Source organism: Zootoca vivipara, chromosome 11, assembly GCF_965207765.1.
Source record: "Zootoca vivipara chromosome 11, rZooViv2.hap1.1, whole genome shotgun sequence".
NCBI classification, from domain to species: Eukaryota; Metazoa; Chordata; class Lepidosauria; order Squamata; family Lacertidae; genus Zootoca; species Zootoca vivipara.
Genome location: NC_142594.1, coordinates 12512463 through 12532563, shown reverse-complemented (window position 1 = coordinate 12532563; position 20101 = coordinate 12512463). Strand labels below are relative to the sequence as shown.

General features: G+C 44.2%; 1 protein-coding gene across 1 annotated transcript; it reads left to right on the top strand.

Moving 5' to 3' along the window:
• Positions 1-6939: 6939 nt before the first annotated feature.
• LOC118092148 (prostatic acid phosphatase-like) lies at positions 6940-18284 on the top strand. Its single transcript, XM_088654229.1, has 9 exons — positions 6940-7025; positions 7649-7817; positions 9128-9280; positions 11614-11715; positions 12540-12644; positions 13846-13978; positions 14787-14869; positions 16767-16873; positions 18128-18284. The coding sequence occupies exons 1-9, from the start codon at positions 6940-6942 to the stop codon at positions 18282-18284; spliced, it is 1095 nt and encodes a 364-aa protein (XP_088510355.1).
• The last annotated feature ends 1817 nt before the right edge of the window (positions 18285-20101 follow it).

Genomic DNA, 20101 nt, shown 5'->3' with positions numbered 1-20101 from the left:
TTCATTTCAATGGGTGTTAGGACTTTTGAAGTCCCTGCTCCCATGCAAGGCGTACAAGTTTTCTGGCCCCCTCCTCCCTGTTGCCAAATAAGATGAAAAAGAAACATAGGGATGTTTTGTCCTGCAGACCATTTGCATTTCAAGCTTCCTACTCAACTGAAACTGGCAGGTGCTCCATCAACATCATTGTCACCTTGACCTTTAGATTTTTATTTTGCTTAATGCTGGTAACCTTGAACTTGTTTGTGTCTTTAACCTGCATTTTCCAAATCATTGACACCCTTAAATTTACTAATGTTGTCAAAGCATTTAGACTCTGTCGTGTTAGGGTAAATAATACAAATATTCTATATTCCCGAAGTCAACGATGACACAGCTATTAAAGATGTCCTTTCCTTCTCTGTTAGCTTTTGTTTGTGTGACTCTTTCTTCCCTTTCACCTCCCTTTAGAGTTCTCAAACAGTAGATATATAAACACACACACACACACACACACACACACACACACACAATGTGTACATTTACTTGTAATGGGTTAAACAATGAAAGGGCAGTTAATCATGTTAAAATCTACAACTGCTAATCAAATCATATTGTGCTCTATAAATATTTCCCTGACTTCTTCTGAAACAGTGGTTATCAGGCTGCAAGCAAAGGATGCAGAACAAATGTATATAGTGAATGGTTATTCCAAATCGTTCCAAACTGATGAAACAGATTGTAAAAAAACAAAACAAAACAAGTTAATCACTAGATGCCATTATTAAAATATCAGACTGAGGTCAAATGAGGATGTTCCCACAGAACTTTACTCCAGAATTTCCACTTTCCTCCCACTCATGTTTTATGGGGAAGTTATATGGCATTAAAGGGAGTTGGTAGTGCTGTGGTCTAAACCACTGAGCCTCTTGGGCCTGCTGATCAGAAGGTTGGCGGTTTGAATCCCCGTGACGGGGTGAGCTCCCATTGCTCTGTCCCAGCTCCTGCCAACCTAGCAGTTTGAAAGCACACCAATGCAAGTAGATAAACAGCAGCGGGAAGGTAAACAGCGTTTCCATGCACTCTGGTTTCCATTGTGGTGTCCCGTTGTGCCAGAAGTGGTTTAGTCCTGCTGGCCACATGACCTGGAAAGCTGTCTGCAGCCTGAAGTGAGACGAGCACCATACCCCATAGTCGCCTTTGACTGGACTTAACCATCCAGGGGTCCTTTACCTTTACCTTTAGCTATATGACATTGTTCTTCTGTGATTTCCACCCCCCACCCCCCTGTGTTCTTATGGTTTCTTTCTAGAACTTGCCCAACCTGGGGTTTTTTTTGGGGGGGGGGGAATAGAACGGAACAGTATCATGATCTCCACAGGTGTAGATCAGTTTGGCACGGCGGTTCTGCCTTTCTGAAGGGGCGTAGTTTTGACACATGCACCTTAATCCAAACAAGTCAATGGTGCTACAGTTCAAGAGAACATATCTGAGAACATATTTGCTGTGGCAAAGTCAGTCAGAGATATTAGTGTTTACATGGTGGCAGCAGAATACCAGTAGTTGGGAGATGGTTTGAGGTCCTAGAAACCTGGAACTGGGGACCCTATAAGGCAAATAGGGGTTGAGAGAACCTTTGCCAAGCAAAGGGAGATTGGTGATTTGAATTAAAGTATCCTCTTGCTCCTAAAGTGGTGGACTTGGGCAGGGGGGGAGGAGGTGCCTGTTTGTCAGGGGCTTTGGGGGGGCAGGCAAGCCCGGCCCTCACCTGCATGACAACAGGTGTAGGGTGAGTGGCTATGGGGTGCCCAAAACAGCTTCATGGGCCAAATGGGAAAGTCTGATGGGCCAAGAATAAATAATTGAAAAATCACCTCAGAAGCTGGTGGTCTCTTGCTTTGCCTCAGGGAACAGTACAATCACGTAAAAGGTTAGAGGCAACCATGAACACAAACGGCAAATGGACTTTTAACATAATTTAGAATAAACACCACAAATATAGAGAAATATTATAACCTCTATCACCCTAACAACCAGGCACACTCAGCTCCTGCCTTGCCGTCCTTAGTTGCCCTGTATTAACAAAGGAGCATGATTGTGACCATAATGGGTGACTATGTCCTTTCAAAAAAGCTCTCACCAAGTTACCTCACAAAATACTCCTGAGTAAGCTTAGCAATCATGCAATAAGAGGGGAAGTCCTCTCGGGATCAGGATTCTGTTAAACAGCAGTATTAGGGGTGAGCAGTGAGGTGGCAAGATCAGAAGAATATTTATTTGCATTAGCCACTAGCCATAGCAATAAAATGCAATGCAATGCAATGTACTGTACTGTACTGTACATAGAGGCGATTAAAATGTTCAGGGTTGTTAAACCCAAAAGAGATTGTGAAGAGCTTCAAAAGGACCTCTCCAAACTTAGTAGGTGGGCAATAAGTGTAAAATGCAATTGAGTGTAAACAAGTGGAAAGTAATGTATGCTGGCATTAAAAAAATATTAATTTCACATTTATACTTATGGGGTCTGAACTCAGGAACAAGACCTTGTGGTTATAATGGCTGCGTACCCAGTCCTGGGATGGGTGGTGGTTGTGTCTCTTAGTGGTGGGCTCCGAGCCTCAGGGAGCAATGCTGGAATGGGCGGTTGGCAGTAGAGGAATCCCCAGGTCAGCCACTTGGAATGATGGGAGTTCCCACTAGCTATAATTTGAATTCTGGCCAGTCATTTGGAATACTGTGTACAGTCACTTCACCTCACAAAAGGGTATTGCAGAGTTGGAAGGGGTTCAGAATAGGGCAACCAAACTAATCAAGCGACTCACCTTATAAATATAGTGGCTAGAGAACAAGTTTCTTCATCACTTTCTCTCCTAACAGTAGAACTCATGGACATCCAATGGAGATGAATGCTGGAAGAATCCAGAGTAAAAGTAGATCTGGAGATGCAATGAGGTTCTATCGTATGCGGTAGACTTGTAAAAGGGTAAAAGAGTACCGGAAAATAATTTATAATGAACTGAAAAAATGTTTTAAAGTACATCCCCCCCCCAAAAAAAACCAGAGTACTTTTTGTTGGGGATAATTCAGAAGGAAATTCCCAGGTGTCAATTCCCAGGTGTTACTTATGTATGCCACTACTGCAGCCTGTGTTTTGTTAGCCCAAAAATGGAAAATGTGTGAGGTCCCAGCCAAAGAAGAATGGCAACTGAAACTGATGGAACATATGCAGCTTGCAGACTTAACATATAGAACAAGAGGAGGGAGAAATGTTGTTTTCTGCTGCTCCAGAGAAGCGGACACGGAGCAATGGATTCAAACTACAAGAAAGAAGAATCCACCTAAACATTAGGAAGAACCTCCTGACAGTAAGAGCTGTTCGACAGTGGGATTTGCTGCCAAGGAGTGTGGTGGAGTTTCCTTCTTTGGAGGTCTTTAAGCAGAGGCTTGACAGCCATCTGTCAGGAATGCTTTGGTGGTGTTTCCTGCTTGGCAGGGGGTTGGACTGGATGGCCCTTGTGGTCTCTTCCAACTCTATGATTCTATGATTCTAAGAGAACAAGAAGAACATACGTTTATAGAAGACTGGGAAACCTTTATTGAATATCTGGGTGAAAATTGTATATACTTAAAAACGCTGGTAGCATTAAGATAAATTCAACAGTGTAAATAAGTTTTGAGGGATGTAACAATGGAATATTCAGCGGTTTAGGTCATGCAGGGATGTATGGTATGCAAACTGAATCACGGAAGAAGAAGAAGGGGTTCCCATAGGAGGCAGCCATGACAACTTAGATGTCTAAGTCGAATTTCTGCTAAGAGCTAATACCACTATGGCCCACTCAGGGCCGTCTCAAGCAGGTCGGGCGCCCTGGCGCTGAGGCACGGAGATCGCTCTGGCACCCTCGCAGCGTGCGGCGCCACCGGGACCTTACCTAGAGCCAGGCCTGGGCCCACTGGTGGTTGTGTCCCCTTGGCAATAAGCTTTTTAACGTTCTCTTGTTCAAGGAGCACTTAATCTATGGAGCTAATGGTATTGTGCCGTGCTGGTGTCCTCCTTGACTGACCATGCTGTGGAACCTTGGTGCCCATGATTATTTGCCCATGCGAACACTTCAAGTGAGACCGTGAGATTCTGTGCATAGCTATCTATGCAGAATATCTTATCGACACGCTTGGGCTACGGTTGCTCCCATCACTTTCATTTCTGTACCTCGGTGCTGGGTGACTTACTACGCTCACTAGCAACCAGGAACACCAATTAGCAGAGACTAGAGTGTCCTTCCTTTTGGAGAAGAATCATAGGGCACAGCCTCCGGGCATCTGCTGGGTGGCGAGTGTGGTCCTCCAGCCCTACAGAATTTGACCCCTCCTCCTCTGTCTGATGTTCTTCCTGGAAGTCTGAGAGTACAATCTCCCCATTATCTTTGGTTCCCTGCCCAATAGCAGAGACCTAAGCGTCCTTCCTTTTGGAGAAAAACCATGGGACACAGCCTCCAGGCAAGTGTTGTCCTCTAGTTCTACAGAATTTGGCATCTCCTAATATAGTCCTTGACTGTATTACAAAAATACATAAATCAGTAGCCTTCAAGTTAAACTCCAAGGTGAAATTTACAGCAAGTCTCCACCCCTTGGTTTGCTCTTTATAAAACACAACTTTTCCCCTTTCCACCTTCACTAACTAGGTCATTCATAATTACTGCCAGGAGCAACGGAGTCAGTGATGCTTCTGCAGCACGGTTCCAATAGTTGTGGCTTCGCCTTCTTCAGCCTGTTCTTGGGTCTGCTTCTCCCGAGTATCACAGGAAGAGAACTGAAGTATGTTGTATTGGTAAGCGTAAGATCTTCTTTTCACTGCTAACAACAGGCATAGGCAAACTCGGCCCTCCAGATGTTTTGGGACTACAACTCCCATGATCCCTAGCTAACAAGACCAGTGGTCAGGGATGATGGGAATTGTAGTCCCAAAACATCTGGAGGGCCGGGTTTGCCTATGCCTGGCTAACAATGACCTTGACAATGCAGATTTGTGCAGTTTCTCTTTCTATAGCCTGATTCCATGAATAATAATGTGCATTTTGTACAGCCGAGGTGCAATATCCTTTTTTCAAAGATGATTTCAGATATTTTTATTTTCTCATCCCCTCCCCTTGGGGGGGGGAGGCAGGCAGGGAGGAAGGCCATTTTGCACAATTGTTTCTCCCTGAAAAACAGCTATCTTTATAAATTCACATTTTTCTGAATTTTGCGATGTAGTTATCCAGCTCACATACAAAATGCATTATATTGGGGAAGCAATCTCCATGCAACCTTCAGAGGCAACCCTTGTGCACTGCATTGCAATAGTCTATCCTGGAGGCAACCAGAGCATGGAAACATGAAAAGTAACTTACAGTACCTGTGTTTCTGGTGCCTGCATTGCCTGCACTCAGATGTGATACAAAACTATGGTTAAGTGCTACATGAATGAATATTGGGTTTGTAATTCCCCCATTCCCTTTCCTCCTCCAATGCAGCTGGAAGCATTTACTTCCATGTTTGACTAACTGCAGTTTATCGTTTTTGTCCAAGCTGAGACGAACGGTGGCTGGTTTTAACAGTGCCTTGCCCTAACCAGCCAACTTCAAACCCATAATGAACACTATCTGTAACTCCCAGTTTAGACCTTGGTTGAAAAAGGAAGCAAATGTTTCTAATTTTTTCCCCTTGCAGTTCCATGGGAGGAAGAGAGGAATGGAGAAGATTTGTGCAGATATTAAACTAGCTTTCCCTAGCTTGCTAGGTAAAGGTAAAGGTACCCCTGACCATTAGGTCCAGTTGTGACCGACTCTGGGGTTGCAGCGCTCATCTCGCGTTATTGGCCGAGGGAGCCGGCGTACAGCTTCCAGGTCATGTGGCCAGCATGACAAAGCCGCTTCTGGCAAACCAGAGCAACACATGGAAACGCCGTTTACCTTCCCGCTGTAGCGGTTCCTATTTATCTACTTTCATTTTGACGTGCTTTCAAACTGCTAGGTTGGCAGGAGCTGGGACCAAGCAACGGGAGCTCACCCCGTCACAGGGATTCGAACCGCCAACCTTCTGATCATCAAGCCCTAGGCTCAGTGGTTTAACCCACAACGTCGCCTGGGTCCCTCCTAGCTTGCTACCCTATAGCTATTTTGGACAGCAATTCCCATCAAACCTCGCCAGCATGGCCCAAGTTCAGGGATGATGGGAGTTGTAGTCAAAAAAGCGGGGAAGGAACCAGGTAAAGTAAGGCTATACTAAATCACAGCGCTTTGAGAGTGGGTGTAAAAATGAGGTTGTATTGCATTATCTTGATAAAAAGTGTTGTGGGTGCCAGCAAAAAATGGCTGAAGCAGACAGAGAGAGATGATGATCATAATGACCCTCTCAGTAGCATCTCACAAAAACACACTGTCTGAAGGACAGGGAATTAAAATGTCAAATCAAACAAGTAAGTAAATAAGCCAGAGCTTGAGCAAACATTTGTTTAAATGAATTTAAACTCTGGCCAGCTTTGTGAAAAACACACAGTGGTCTTATAAAGTGTTCAGTGCATGGAATATTCTGCTTGAATCTGAATATAAATTCAAGAGACAGAGAGCTGATTTTGCAATGTATATGTATTTTGAATATAAGAAAACGTTCCATTCTTTCTTTGCTTCCTTTTTATGGATAAACACCAGTAAAGTTACATGTAAATTTTTACTTATAATTTGCAGTGCAGAACTGTATTCTTGACAGTCTTTTATTTTGTAAATCTGTTATCTCTAGAACAGGGGTTTCCAAACCCATCACTTTTATTCAGGTGATCTGCAGCATGTCCTCATTAAATAGTCATATTGATTTTTAGAGATATGGCAAGAAAGCGAATGTCTAATTCAGGTAAATTGCAACCAATTCTAGTTTCTCTGAAAGCTAATACAGTCTCTGAACCATTTTACTAGGTTTACCGACATGGCGACAGAAGCCCCCTTTCATCATTTCCCACTAATGTTGTCAAAGAAGATGCTTGGCCACAAGGATTCGAACAACTCACGAAGGTTTGATAGCTGCTCTTAGAAATGGAAGCACATTTTGTTTGATTTGTTTACATTTATTTCACGCTCACTAAGATACTAATTACAGTAATCAAAATATGCAAAAGTTTTATTTTTATTTTATTTTTAAGTTAACAGAATCTAAATACAGATGTTAACCTTGCTGTTCACCTGAAGTTGTGAAAAATAACAGAGCTTAGCTTTTTCATGATGCTGTGATGTACAAGCAACATTGTCATCCTAGAATACACAAAGTCCTTATCCTCGGAATGGGCAGCAAAACGTATCAATCAGTTTTACATGCATACTTTTTTTTCTTTTCCCCTCAGCTTGGAATGCAGCAGCAATACGAATTGGGCCAATTCATAAAGAAGAGATATAAGGGCTTCTTAAGTGATAACTACAAGCGAAATGAAGCAAGTATCGGAGCTAACACGAAACTTTTCCCCTGTTCATTTGGCAGTAACATGTAGGGAAACATAACAGATGAATTCCTCCCATGCTCTTTGTTTAATTTCCAAGCAAAGGGTCTGCTGGTTTCTCTTTAAGGTTTCCAGACTCAAAAGAGAGCAGGGCAGTTAAAGGCACAGAAGTCCTGTCCTCTATTGAGTCTGGCAACCTGTTAGGACGCCGACAAGTCAGTGCGCTGAAGAGCAGCAGTCAGGGCCAGATGCAGCCGAGGTACGTAATCCAGGTCAAAGCCAGCAGTCAGGGTCAGATAAGGCCGAAGTAAACAGTCCAGGTCAAAGCCAGCAGTCGGGTTCAGATAAAGCCGAAGTACACAGTCCAGTCCAGGTCAGTCAGGAAGCCGAGGTCAGGGGAGCCAGGAGTCAAAATGCTGAAATCAGGAAGCCGGGAACAGGATTAGTCAGGAGTCAGAATACAGGAATACACACACTATGAGTGATTCAACTTATGCCTTCAAACGCGGCAGTTGCAGACACTGATTGACTCTTATCTTGCCTTCTCTTAAGTATCTGACTCACTCCCACGCTTTCTACGAGCTGCAGCTGTTTCTAATTGCATCTTTCGTTTTTCCGCTCGCCGTTGTAGAGCTGTGAATGGGGGGGTGAGGGGGCTGGCTGGTCCCCTCCCTGACTGGGGCCTGCTTCTGACTCAACTTCTCCCTCTTCCTTTTCTGAGGAGTGCCTCCACCATAGCTGCCAAGTTATCCCTTTTTTTAAGGGAAATTCCCTTATGCTGAATAGGCTTCCTCAGGAGAAAAGGGAAAACTTGGCAGCTATGGCCTCCACCAGTCTTCCCCCGGCATGAATTCCTCACATTCCTCTGTGGGTGCCACTTCGTCAGGGGGGCTATGCCACCACTCTTCCCCCTCATCTGTCTCAACCCTGACACAACCCTACGAGTATCTCGGTCTCCATGCTTCCTCCTCCCTACAATGGCTGTTATCAGCATGGCAGCAGAGGAAAGAAGGTGAAGGCCCCTCTCTTTCTTTTCCCATGTCCTCCTCTATTTTGGTCCTCTCTGACCCACCCCCAATATTGTTGTAACATCCCCTGGGACCTTACGGTGAAGGGCAGGGAATAAATTAAAATAATAACACTCACAACAAAAAGAACAACAACAACACTGGGGAATAAGCCCCAGAAATCGTTGACATTTCCCAGCATTTGGTGATTGAGGAAGACAGAGAAGGGGGTTCTTCTCTGGCTAGGACTAAACCAAAAGCTAGAGAAGGACTGGGTTCCAACGCTCGCCACATTTTAAGGCACACATTATGAACTGCTATGGCTTGTATTCTGAGAAAATGAATTGTGAAGTCCAGCGACATGACTCACACTTTCACATATCCACATGAGCTCGTCAACCCTCACAACAGAGTGAAGACGCAGGAACAGGTGGCTTGTCGGTCAAATCTGCCTCATGACTCCTGACAGAAGTTGGGGGGAAATATTCACCCATGATTCTCAAATGTTGTTCTTTCTTCTGTTTCTCTTTGGGGTGTATGCTTAATGACCGAGCCATGTCCAAGTCTCCCCAAGAGAGTATTTTACTGGAATTCAAATCAAATTATACCTTCTGTTGTAGGATCAAAAAAAGCAGCGTTATCCTAAACAACACTTTCCTTTTTTTCTGCTTTCTAGATTTATGTCCGAAGTACAGATACTGATCGAACCATTATGAGCGCTCAAGCCAATCTGGCCGGTCTTTTTCCTCCCCAAGGTTCCCAAATCTGGAACAAAGAGATCCTTTGGCAACCAATTCCAGTTCATACTGTGCCTCGTTCAGATGAAAAGGCAAGAAAGTGTGTGGTATTTTTAACCTTTCCTGCCCCCTGTGCAATGGAAACATGAGCTGGATCTAGACACATCAGAGAACTGTTTCAGTTTAAAGTGTGGTAAATTTAAACAGGGAAAACAGGTAGAGAAAAACAGGACTCCATATTGCCACCTGGTGGCACAATATTATATTGCACATACAACACATATAAATCACTTTTTCTTTAACATTCTAGCTAAATCCATGGTACCCTAAAAGAGAATATATGTGTGTGTGTGTGTGTGTGTGTGTGTGTGTGTGTGTGTGTGTGTGTGTGTGTAAACTGGGCATGTCCATTCCTGACCAATAGCGTTGAAATTCAGACACAAAGCCACATGCGAATAAGAGAGTAACCTAAGACACTTTCTGTACACAGATGTCACACCTGGGCCACGTAAAACCCCCAAAACCTTGTGTTTCAGACAACACACAACTCACCCAAAAGTGCATGCTGGGAAATAGGACCCAGAAGCTGACAGTTCCTTTTCCAAGGGTGGGGGCCAAGGAATTTACATTTACATTTACATCCCAGGCTTGATTATTGTAACTCGCTCTACGCGGGGCTGCCCTTGAAGCTGACCCAGAAACTCCAGCGGGTGCAGAATGCCGTGGCGAGGCTCCTTACAGGGTCCCGGCCGCGGGATCACATTCATCCAGTGCTTTACCAGCTGCACTGGCTCCCGGTGGAGTACAGGATCAGGTTTAAGGTGCTGGTTTTGACCTTTAAAGCCCTATGCGGCTTGGGACCCTCGTATCTACGGGACCGCCTCTCCTGGTATGCCCCGCGGAGGACCTTAAGGTCCACAAACAACAATATTCTGGAGATCCCGAGCCATAAGGTGGCTAGATTGGCCTCTACTAGGGCCAGGGCTTTCTCAGTGTTGGCCCCAACTTGGTGGAACACTCTTTCACAGGAGACCAGGGCCCTGCAGGATTTGTCATCTTTCTGCAGGGCCTGCAAGACAGAGCTGTTCCACCTGGCCTTTGGGTCGGACTTAGTCTGACCCCTGTGTTTTTCCTCCCTCATGGCTTGAATTTGTGGACTACTCGAAATGAGGCTGCATTTTAAATTTTAATACTGTATTTTGGTCTGTATTTTAATTAATTGCTTTTTATGTTTTATTGTAATTTTATTGGTGCGAGCCGCCCTGAGCCCAGTTTTGACTGGGGAGGGCGGGGTATAAATATTATATTATTATTATTATTATTTACATTTACATACTAGGCCAAGCCAAGGCCTATAGACTAGACCTCGGCTCTACAGCCTATAGACTAGGCTGAGTGGAGCCTTGGGTGGGGGGTGGGGGAGGAGGGGCCCGAATAGGTCATGCGTTAAGCCAGGGTGGGGGGAGTCACAGGGATGACCCCAGGGGTGGGGGGAGGGGGGACAGGATACCTCATGGGTCGTGATAGGATGGGAGGAATCACAGGGATGAGACACGACAACGGGGGGAGGAGAAAACACATAGTCCGGGGGGGGGATGGACATATCCTCCCCCTTTCCAGGGAAACAAGGACCCTGAGTCAGGCACAGCAACGCGTGCCCGGGCCAGCTAGTGTGTGTGTGTGTGTGTGTGTGTGTGTGTGTGTGTGTGTACTCTTTTAGGTTGTGCCTCGCTAGACGAATTTAATTCGTTCCACGGGTCTTTTCTTATAACGAAAAATTCGTCTAGCGAATCCCAGAGGAATGCATTGAAAAAATTGTTTAATTTTTTTTTTGCCCATAGGAACGCATTAATTGAATTTCAATGCATTCCTATGGGAAACCGCGATTCGCTAGACGAATTTTTCATAAAACGAATTCGTCTAGCGAGGCAACCTCCACTCGAAAAATCCTTTCGTTAAGCGAAAATTTCATTAAGCAGGGCATTCGTTAAGCGAGGCACCACTGTACCATGGATTCAGCTAGAATGGTAAAGAAAAAGTGATTTATATGTGTTGTATGTGCAATATAATATTGTGCCACCACACCACACCACACACGCACACATATATTAATAGAGAGAACACAGACCTGTTCTAGGTATAGACAGGTATATATTAAGAGAGTTTGAGATATATATATTAAGAGAGAAAGCTAGAAGGCTTAGACCTGTACTGCAGGGTTGGAGGTGTAATGCAACAGAAATCAGACTGCAGCCTCAAGAGTCTCAAGATTTAAACATTTTGCCGCCTCCCAAAGTATTGAATGTGTGAAAGCAACCTCAGACTATTAATCACAATCCAAATTTAGGAAGGACACATGGATTATGCACAGGCAGGAGACCTTTCTAGTTAGTTAATACATTTTATTTATTTGCTCTTATTTTAGTTGCTGTATTATCCTGTTCGCGCTAAATGTCAAAAATATAGCCAACTTTTAAAGGAAACTTTTGAATCCCAAACAGTCGGAGGAGGAGTGAAAAAGCACATGGTAAGAAAGGGAAAGGTGGTAACTTTAAGGCTGAAATCCCTGCAGGGCAGTCCCACTGAAGTCAATGGGTCTTACTTTTGAGTAGACCTCCTGAGGAATGTGCAGCAAATTGTCTGATTTGACAGCCAAACCGTCATAGCGCCAGACTATAAACCTGTTTTCTCATGACAAATTTGTCGCCACCATTTTCTTCCAGGTCATTTTTATTAAAAAAAAAGTAAAAAGTTGTGCAAGCACTCCTCTAGGCTGCTTAAAACTAGAATCAACTGACCAATAGGGAAAGACTTTATCTCTCTGAAAATGCAACACATGTACTTGCGTATGTAGTTTTGAAGTGTTTTATTTCTCTTTTTCTTACTTGCTTGCAGAATAAATAGAGAATAAATTTTCCCAAAAGGGAAAGATGTCTGGACAGATTGTCTTGTTGTTTGGGCAGGGAAGACAAGAGCACTTCCAGATTTGCAGGGTCCAATGTCAGTGAGCTCTCTGGGGGACTCCCCCGCACCACTTTCTCTCCCCCCACAATAGTCCTGATTGCTTACCCCCTTCCCTTCTTAATAGCAGAAGGGAATGAAGGGTCCCTTTCGCTTTCTTTGGGTGGCAGGTTGGAATAATAGGAAAGGGCCCCCATTTGCTCCCTTCCCATATCTGGGAACTGGAGAAACTGATCCTTTAATTCTTGAAAAGCCTGTACAGTATTAAAGGACAGGGGAAAACTTTGACAAATCATAACACGCCAGTCACTGCAGGAACAGGCGCTATTGATCCCTGTGTATCCATTCGCACTTAGTGATTTATTGATCCTTCTGGTCTTTATCTTACAGGAATTTCTAGGTAAAATGGCAGCTCACATGGGATACGACTTGAAGACGGCCCTGGATTATAAAGAGCTCAAACTCTGGAAGGCATACGACGCTTTAGTTGTTCAGGTATTTCTAATAAACCTTTTTTTTAATTCATCCTACTCCGATAACAGCAAAATAATAGGTTAGAACAAGGTCCGGCGACCAAAGGCAAATGAGAGCACTTCATGGGGCACAATGATTAGCGACCCTGTTTTCAATACTGCTTGTGTCACCATAGCAACAGAAGCTGCAGAGTGGTCCAAGCTACTGTTTAGACCCCAGGTGAGGAACCTTTCCCATCCAAAAGGCCTCTGTTTTCTTGCAGACTAAGGTTCAGGGCTGCCAGTGTCTTGCTGTCTTCACACACACACACACACTGTCCAGGATGTCATCACCAAGCAGGGGTGCCATCGCAAATAAAATATGGGGGGCAGCTAAGTCCTACCCCCTATCATCAATCACATGGTGTGGCACACGCATGCCATTTGGGGGGCAATGCCTATCAACTTTGGGCCTGCCGCCCTCAAATATTTTATTAGGGGGCCCGAGGGACCTTGGTCCCTACAAGTTGGCTCCTATGTCACCAGGGAAGGGAGAAGGGAAGAAATAAATGCCCCCTTCCATAATGAGCTCTGTGGCACAGACAACGTGTCACCTGTACTTGGCCGCCTCTTTAGTTATGGAAAGGCCCATTCTCCCAACAAAGGAGAATCTGTCAGGCTAAGCTCATCCATCTTGGTTGCCCACTCCAGCAGTCATTTTATGTAAACACCAGAGTCACAGGGTTTGGGAGGGGGCTCCAAAAACCTATTTAGTCTAACTCTAATCCAGGCACCCCCAAACCTGGCTCTCCAGATGTTTTGGGACTACAACTCCCATCATCCCTAGCTAACAGGACCAGTGGTCAGAGATGATGGGAATTATGGTCCCAAAACATCTGGGGGGCCAGATTTGGGGATGCCTGCTCTAATCTTACAACCACAGAAATTTATTCAGACTCAGCTACACTCAGTCAATTATATCATTATAACTGTGTTATAAACATGCGGCACCATTTTTTTTACCCGTGTGTAGATCCAGCCCCAGCCTCCTCTCATTATAACGTGTTTTCATTGGCTCTGGTTTTAGTTGGTGGTTGTGAGCCACTTTATGATAGACCCAAAGGTGGCATGTAATGGGTTTTCCTAAATATAGATATGAAACAAGAGAACAGGTACAACTGTGAAAGCGGGGGAGAGGCATGGATCACAGGGGAGGTAAACCCTCTTTTCACCCCTAACTGTAGAAAATTCATGACAAGCCTCGACCAGACTGGGCTGACGACAATGCCATGGACAGATTGGGAAAGCTTTTGGCCTTTTCTTTAAATGCAATGTTTGGGGTACACAAAAGAGTAGAAAAATCACGACTACAAGGAGGTAAGGGGGGGGGGAATTCAATATGACATGCATGTATCCTTGTTCCTCTCAAGGGACACGTGACTATGTGTGCAAAAGCACATGAATGTGTGTAATAATAATATATTATTATTATTATTATTATTATTATTATTATTATTATTTATACCCCGCTCATCTGGCTGGGTTTCCCCAGCCACTCTGGGTGGCTTCCAACAGAAGTATTAAAATACAATAATCTATTAAACATTAAAAACTTCCCTAAACAGGGCTGCCTTCAGATGTCCTCTAAAAGTTTGGTAGTTGTTTTTCTCTGACATCTGGTGGGAGGGCGTTCCACAGGGCAGGAGCCACTACCAAGAAGGCCATCTGCTTGGTTCCCTGTAACTTGGCTTCCTGCAGCGAGGGAACTGCCAGAAGACCCTCGGCACTGGAGCTCAGTGTCGGGGCAGAATGATGGGGGTGGAGACGCTCCTTCAGGTATACTGGACCGAGGCCTACCTCTGCACCTGTCCACCATGGGCCTAAGCTGTTCCCTTCACCATCCAGAGAATGAGGAGCAAACGCCTTTGCAGTTGCCAGCCTCTGCCAGGGAAACAGGCTCTACAACATGTACTGATCACATTATTATTGGTGACAGTGGTTGTGATTGGAGGGCATTGCTAGGATTCCATATCACCTTGAACAACAACAACAACAAAGTTAGATGTTCTCAGTCCCAGCTTTTTTGGCGGGAGGGAGGAGTCATTACAGTGATAAAGGGGAGTGAAAGGCTTTGAATGGCTTCTTGGTTTCACCCGCATTTGTATTCTTTCTCATCACCATTAAGGTCTCCTTGTGAAAGATATTTTGAATAAGATGACAGAAGCTACTCAGGCCACTGATGGAAGAAAAATGTTAATGTATTCAGCTGTAAGTAGGAACATTTTTAAATTGACCAAACCTTCTAGAGCTCACATGTTTCCTGCTCCGTTCTAGCTCCCCTTTCTATCTGGCAACACTCTTTGTCTACTCAATTCACATTATGTTCATCACATATTTTAAAAGTTGGGTTGAACGCTACCACTTTTTAATTTGAAGGGAAAGCAGCCACGCCCCTGATCAGCGCCCCTGCCCTCCTGATGCAGATTGGGCCCCACGCTATACATTGTACCTTGGAAACACATGGGGAGGGCTTGAGGCTAGGAAACCTACAGAGCCCTCCAACTCAGATCAGGTGTGCTGTGCCACATCAGGGTCCCACAATAGTTGCTCTTCCTGCAAAACAGAAGTGGAAATCTCACACATATACAAGATTAATGCAACATCTTGCTGATACTCAAGGCAAACTCAAGGCCATCCCCAGGTCGCTTAAGTATAACTTAAAAGACAACCATAACACAAAAGAATAAAAAATAAATAAATAATGTCAACTAGATTCTGGAGTCTTTCTAGGGCAGAAAGGGGAGACTCCAAGTGTCTTGTAACATGTTGTCAATTTCAGTGCTGGCGTTGATTTGCTAAAGAGCCGGTGTGGTGTAGTGGTTAAGAACAGTGGACTCCTAATCTGGTGAACCGGGTTCGCTTCCCCTCTCCTCCACATGCAGCTGCTGGGTGACCTTGGGCTATTCACACTTCTCTGAAGTCTCTCGGCCTCACTCACCTCACAGAGTGTTTGTTGTGGGGGAGGAAGGGAAAGGAGACTGTTAGCCGCTTTGAGACTCCTTAAGTGGAGAGAAAGGCAGGATATCAAGTCCAAACTCTTTTTCTTCTTCTTCTTTCTCCATTTGGTTACCGCTCACATCCTGTATCCCAAACCACAAATCATTCATTTTTTCAATATGACAGGTTCTTACGTAATTCATGTTGTCAAGTTTTACTTTCTTATTGGCTCTGGATATAGATGTGTGCCTCCTCCCTCCCCTTAGGGAGTAGAGTTGCATATTGACTCCAGTCCAAAACGCTTAATAACCCTACTAGTAGTTTCATGTAAATGTTAAACACAATGGAAGATAAATCAAAGCCTGCAGAACCCCACCTCACCAAAGCACCACCTTCTGGGAACAACCATCCGAGTTGGAACAGAACAACTGCAAAACAACTCCCCTTACTCCCAACTCAGATAGTCTCTCCGAAGAGACTGGTGGCAATAAAAACCCCTGAGAGATCAAGGAGATCCAACAGGGACATACTCTACCTTTCCATTGTTCATACATAGGACCTGCCTGTGCAATCCATTTTAGGGCAGATAGATTGCATGACTGGAGTACACACATTTTATGTACAATATGCGTATACAGTCCTAGATTCATATGTAGAAGAGTGAGTAGCATAAACTTTATTTCAGGTGGATGTATGCTGAATGAAGCACAAATGTGAACTAACTACATGTTAAAAAAATACTGAATAAATGTTTGAAACAAGTTGGAAGGTCTTTCATCCCCGGGGCTGCACATTTCATTCTCCTTAAATTCCTGCTTGGGTAATCTTGCGAGAGGGGTCCTTTTGCAATTAAATCCATCGCATGTCATAGACCACAGTGGAAGACTTTGTCTGATACAGCATCCTTGGAACTTAAGGCTGGCCCAAGACATTTTGGCACTTGAGGTGGACCACAAAATGTAGTGAAGATCTGCATCAGGAACAAAGGGGCAACAAAGATCAACATTGTTACCTGCCGCCCCTGTGCAACTTGCCACCTGAGGCAGTCATCTTACTTTGCCTCATGGGTGGGCCGGCCCTGCTTAGAGCTAACAGTATCTAAGTACTCTATACACAAACACACTTCTGTCATGGGAGTTGTAAGGAATTCTTTGTTTTCTTTTTATAGCATGATGTCACACTAGCAGCTCTCCAGGTAGCATTGGATGTTTTCAAAGATCACCTACCTCCCTTCGCCGCTTGCCATTTTTTTGAGCTACATAAAGAAGACAGTGGGTAAGTATTGATGCATAGATAAAATAATCAGCAATGGTTTATTGGGTAAACTTTGGCAGATTCACTCACCTCAAACCTGCACAGAACACAGTATTTCTTCTCATAATTTGAGCGCAGCTAAAATGAGTGAAAAAAAAGTTGCGTTCCCAGGCTCTCCAAGTGTCCCTATTTTCCAGGGACGACCCTGATATAGAGAAGCTGTCCCAGTTTCTGATTTGATTTGATCCCAGAACTTCCCACTTTTCCTTAGAAAGCCCCTATTTTAATTAGAGAAATGTTGGAGGGTATGGAGTTATCCGACCCCCAAGCTGTCTGAAGGCAATCCTGTATAGGGAAGGTTGTTTTTAATGTTTAATGTTTTATCATGTTTTTATATATGTTGGAAGCTGCCCAGGGTGGCCGGGGCAACCCAGTAAGATGTGTGGGGTATGAATTATCACCATGGAAATGGGACGTCCCTATGTTCATCGGAGAAACGTCGGAGTGTATGTGTTCCCTCTGTGTTTGAGCTTGACAGCCGGCTGTCCAAAATGCTATTGGAAATGTATTTCATAGGTGAATGGCTGAGGTGTGCATGCCCTTGAAAGACAGAAAGGGATTGAAAAGGCTGATCCACACTTTGTGCTAGAGTTCTTCAACCTAGAGTCCCCAGATATTGTTGGACTACAGCTGCTTTCATCTCCAGACAGCCATCAGAGTTGTTGTCCAGCAACATCGATGGTCTTAAAGCAGACATCCCCAGACTTCGGCCCTCCAGATATTTTGGACTACAATTCCCATCATCCCTGACCACTGGTCCTCTTAGCTAGGAATCATGGGAGTTGTAGGCCAAAACATCTGGAGGGCTGCAGATTGGGGATGCCTGTCTTAAAGCATAAGGCAACTGCTTGAGCAACAGTTGCATTTTGCATTTACGTCCTTCAGTGTTTTGCCACCTCTACACAGATCCCATTGTGTTGCATGCAAAGGTGTGCTAGAGAGGACAGGTGGGGACACGCTTGAATTGCAGGACAGATACACTGAAGGACTGAAATGGAGTGGATATTGCCAGACAGCAGCAGTGCACAGCAGGGGCAGTGGGCAGCGGGAGCAGGGGTGGAGGCCAGGCACCCACAGCAAAATATTTGTGGGTACCTGGCCCGCCATAGCCCCCTGGAGTTAGCGCCAATGGCCCTGGGCAATATATGGCTGCATCTTATGAGAATGACCACATAGTAGTCCAATCAGGGAGTGACCTGACTTTCTTCTTTGCAGTCAGTTCACCATTGAGATGTATTATCGGACCAGTACTGATTCTCCACCTAAACAGCTCATTCTGCCGGGCTGCGAAGCAGCTTGTCCCTTGCAGAAGTTTAAAGAACTGGTTTCTCCTGTCATACCAGGGGACTGGCAAGCAGAATGTAACAGTTAATGTAGGACGGCATCGTAAATGAGAGGTAAGATAAGGTTGAAACAAACACGTGTAAAACGGATGTGTCATCATTCAAGATCCCAGCTTGACCTTCCTCTCAAAATCATAATAATTAGTGGGGCTGGACTGTTTGAGGTTCAGGGCTTTAGGAATACAGCTTCCACACCCACCTTCATCCTGCCCCACCCTCAAGACACTGGAAAGCAAACTTCCCTGTTATCCTGGGAACTGTAGTTCATTAAGGCTGTCAGGAATTGTAGCTTTGTGAGGGGTAAAATGCAATTCCCAGTGTACTTTGGAAGACGTCACTGTTGGGAGGAAAGCTACAACAATTGTAATACATTACCTTAAAATGAGGCAAGGCAATAGATGTAAAGACTACCTTTTCTTCCTCCTAACTGATTCCTACCTTTTTAGTAAATATTTTTTGGTAAAAAAAATTTTTAATTAAATTCCAACCTTTATAACATACACAGTCAAAACACACTTTCACATTTTCTCTTATTTTTGTCGACTTCCAACCCCATTTTCCATGGAGTTGCTGTTTCTCCCCTTCTGCTACACCCTATCTTCTAGCTATCAAATGAAAGCCACAACATTATAATCTAATTCCTTCTGTTGTTCATAGCTCAAACCCTGCTGGTGAGTTCATCATACTATAACACTTCTTTATTTATTTATTTATTTATTTATTTATTTTTTAAATAAAGTCTTTATATAGTCTTTATACACTTCTTTAAATAGTCTGAAAAAGGCATCCGTTCTTCCATAAAAACACTCGTCTTTAGATTCTCTGAATGCAAATGTGTACATAACTTGTAATGACTACTGTATCTGCAAATTTCCCAAATATGTACAGTGGTACCTCTGGTTAAGAACTTAATTCGTTCTGGAGGTCCGTTCTTAACCTGAAACTGTTCTTAACCTGAAGCACCACTTTAGCTAATGGGGCCTCCCGTTGCCACCACACGATTTCTGTTCTCATCCTGAAGCAAAGTTCTTAACCCAAGGTACTATTTCTGGGTTAGCAGAGTCTGTAACCTGAAGCGTTTGTAACCTGAAGTGTTTGTAACCCGAGGTACCACTGTATTTCTAAATGTTGGCAGTGTCATGTTGCTGTTGTTTCTCACCTCCTACCAGGATGAAAAGGAAAGTCAAATAAAGGGGAATCAGCACATTGACCTCCTCAGGAAGGAAACTGGAAAGCAAAGTTATAAAACACCGTCAAGACTACATGATTGTTGATGCTTTTGTGTGGTCCTCATAATCAAGATTTTTTTCTTCTGGTTGAGAATTCCAATCAAATAAAATCAGGCACATAGGTACACTAGATTAGCTTGAACAAACACCACCAACTGCCACATCATTTACAAGTTTAATGTGTGTCTATAGACTTAATCTAATTACTTGAGGGTGGGGGAAGCAGGGATCTATTTTGCAACCTTACTAAGGGTTAGGAATATATGGATATTCCTAATTCCAAACTGCTGCAGAGTTTAACAATCTTTGTCAGAACCCCATTCATCCAAAATGGTTGACACGTTTAATATAGTACCCCAGGCATCCCCAAACTGCGGCCCTCCAGATGTTTTGGCCTACAACTCCCATGATCCCTAGCTAACAGGACCAGTGGTTGGGGAAGATGGGAATTGTATTCCAAAACATCTGGAGGGCCGAAGTTTGGGGGTGCCTGTATTACCCCGTACCGGTCCTTACAACCACAGCAGACACTGCAAGTCTGCAATGGTTTGACTTCACCCCTGAAGGCACACTCTTCAATTGTCTTCCAAGGCAGATAGCTGCCAACAATAACTTCA

Coding starts and splice junctions, on each gene's coding strand:
- LOC118092148 (XM_088654229.1), top strand. CDS start 6,940: ATGGCGACAGAAGCCCCCTTTCATCATTTCCCACTAATGTTGTCAAAG. Junction 7,818..9,127: donor AAGTACACAGTCCAGTCCAG/GTCAGTCAGGAA, acceptor TCTGCTTTCTAG/ATTTATGTCCGAAGTACAGA. Junction 16,874..18,127: donor CTACATAAAGAAGACAGTGG/GTAAGTATTGAT, acceptor TCTTCTTTGCAG/TCAGTTCACCATTGAGATGT.